The sequence below is a fragment of the Cyprinodon variegatus genome, unplaced genomic scaffold, assembly GCF_000732505.1.
Source record: "Cyprinodon variegatus isolate N-32 unplaced genomic scaffold, C_variegatus-1.0 Scaffold446, whole genome shotgun sequence".
NCBI lineage: Eukaryota > Metazoa > Chordata > Actinopteri > Cyprinodontiformes > Cyprinodontidae > Cyprinodon > Cyprinodon variegatus.
This window is the reverse complement of record NW_015150899.1, coordinates 368,688-370,860: the sequence shown is the minus strand read 5'-3', so window position 1 is coordinate 370,860 and position 2,173 is coordinate 368,688. Positions and strand designations below refer to the sequence as shown.

The window sequence follows — 2,173 nt, the reverse complement described above, 5'->3', positions numbered from 1 at the left end:
AAAATTACTTCAACCGAAGGTTTCCAGATGGATATGCGGAGCAAATCCATCTGGTGGAGTCGGGTTAATATAGTGATGCTTTAAAGTATAATATTCTCGCCTCAAATGATCTTAAAACATACTTTTATTGAACAACAGCAACAGAAAAGAGAACTTTTAATTTTCAATGGAGCGCTCCATTGAAAGCTGCTGCTGCCGCAGTGCATGCTGGGACAGCTGTCAATCTCAAGAATGGACAAGTCTGCCCTGATGCATACTCTATAAAGAGGGCGGGGCGGGGCGGGCTGATGACGTGTCACAAGCACACGAGAATGCTCAACAACGCATATTGAGAAACGGCCCTAGTTCCAGTCTACGTTGTACTAGAACTAGAACCAAACATGAAGAAGCAGCATTTAGTTCCTATGCTCCACTTATGTGGAACAAAATCCAGGAAGACTCTAAAGGTGCTGAAAACCTGAGTTCTTTTAAGTCAAAGTTAAAAACTAATTTGTTTAGAGCTGCCTTTGATTGTTGAAGTTAAACGCTTAACTGAGCTATTATTAGTTTAAAGGTATATAGAGTATGATCCTTTATTTCTGGATGTGTCACCTAATCAATCAAGATTCTTTAGGAGCTTTTATTTTTTCTGCAGCTTTTATTTTGAAACGTTGTATTTTAAAGTGAACATTGTTGGTGATTTAAATATGTGGTCAAAAGGAGAAATGGGTAAAATATTTACCTTATAGTAAATCAGACTGATCCTTCACATCTAATCAGAAGTTGCTCAGAATAAAAATGTTCTTTGTTCTGATTAAATCATGAAAACAAAGTATTTTCTGAAAAGCTTTGGCCTTTGGTTTTATTTACCTCCATTTAATGTATATTTTTGGGTGATATCAGACCTAAAAACATGATTGTCTATATGCCGAGTCGTGATGACCTGCTTAGACCTAAAACCTTTCAAAGATCAAAGCAAAACTAAACCTTGTAGCAACAATTGATAGCAGATGCCTGACCTCCTTCCAGGGGCTGGTGAACTGCGTCCTGGCGTAGCGCGTTAGCATGTTGATGATGACCACCTGGCCCCACTCCTCCACATCCACCAGCAGATTACACAGCTTCCTGTAGTTCTTGTGGATCAGATCAATGCGATCCGGGCACACCTCCTCAAAGGCCATCACAACACTGCCGGCCACCAGCTGGAGGAAAGATTTCACAGAATAGATAAGAAAAAAAAGATTAAGTTGCCATTTAAATGCACCTTTTTTTACCGTTAAATCCGCTAACTGAGGTTATGAACATTTCAAGCAATTTTCTTCTTAGATAAATTGAGCAAATACTTTATCCCTTAAACAAGCAGTAATATGCAGACTCTGGAGAAATAAAGCACAGTTAGAAGATATAACTCCTGTTGCAACTTGTACTACAACTTTAATTTCAGTCAACATAATAGCAATTTACAGCTCTGATTAGAATAAACTCTTTTGGCCTTTAAAGTAGTTAGATGATAATTAAACAGCAGCAGTAAAAGTAAAAATGCTTCATTGAAGAGAAAGCAGGCGAAGGACGAAGCATTGGCTGAGAGAACCTAATATCAACCGTTTTATTGGTTTGTCTTCTGCTACACACCATTACCTCTACCAAACACATCAGCTCCAAACCGTCTGTGGCCTCCCTGATCATTAGTGAAGGAAGGACAGCAGGAAAATTTAATCAGCAAACATCATCATATCCGGAAGAAACATACTCTGCATGAACTCCAGTGATATTCCCCTCATAGTCCTTATGATTTACTGGATCATTAGCATTAAGAGTTTCCTTCAGTGGAACTATAGGATTGAATGCAACCTCTGAAAACCATATTTCCACTGCATCAAACTTTACAACTGCTGTTCTCCTGCAAACACAAGAGTACATCTGATTGTTGGACCGAGAGGCATGATTCATCAATCTAGAACACACTTGATAACTGTCCAGGAGTCCATTGGTGACATGCTTTAACCTGCTGGGCAACAAACTGACAATAATTTTGGACATTGGGGGCCAATGTGCATGTTGATATTAACTAGCGTTGCGCCAATGCAATTTTTTGGCCCCGATACCCGATAACTGGCTGTGTAGTATTGGCCGATACCGATGCCAACTATTTGAAATAGATGTGTGTGTATATATATATATATATGAAGAACTG

General features: G+C 39.1%; 1 protein-coding gene across 1 annotated transcript in view; it reads right to left on the bottom strand.

The window, feature by feature from the left end:
* Positions 1-2,173, bottom strand: part of ap3b1 (adaptor related protein complex 3 beta 1 subunit) — a 91,916-nt gene that overhangs the window by 66,256 nt on the left and 23,487 nt on the right. The window contains exon 7 of the mRNA XM_015389047.1: positions 999-1,181. Within this exon, the coding sequence (XP_015244533.1) occupies positions 999-1,181 (183 nt within the window). The remainder of the gene's footprint in view (positions 1-998; positions 1,182-2,173) is intronic.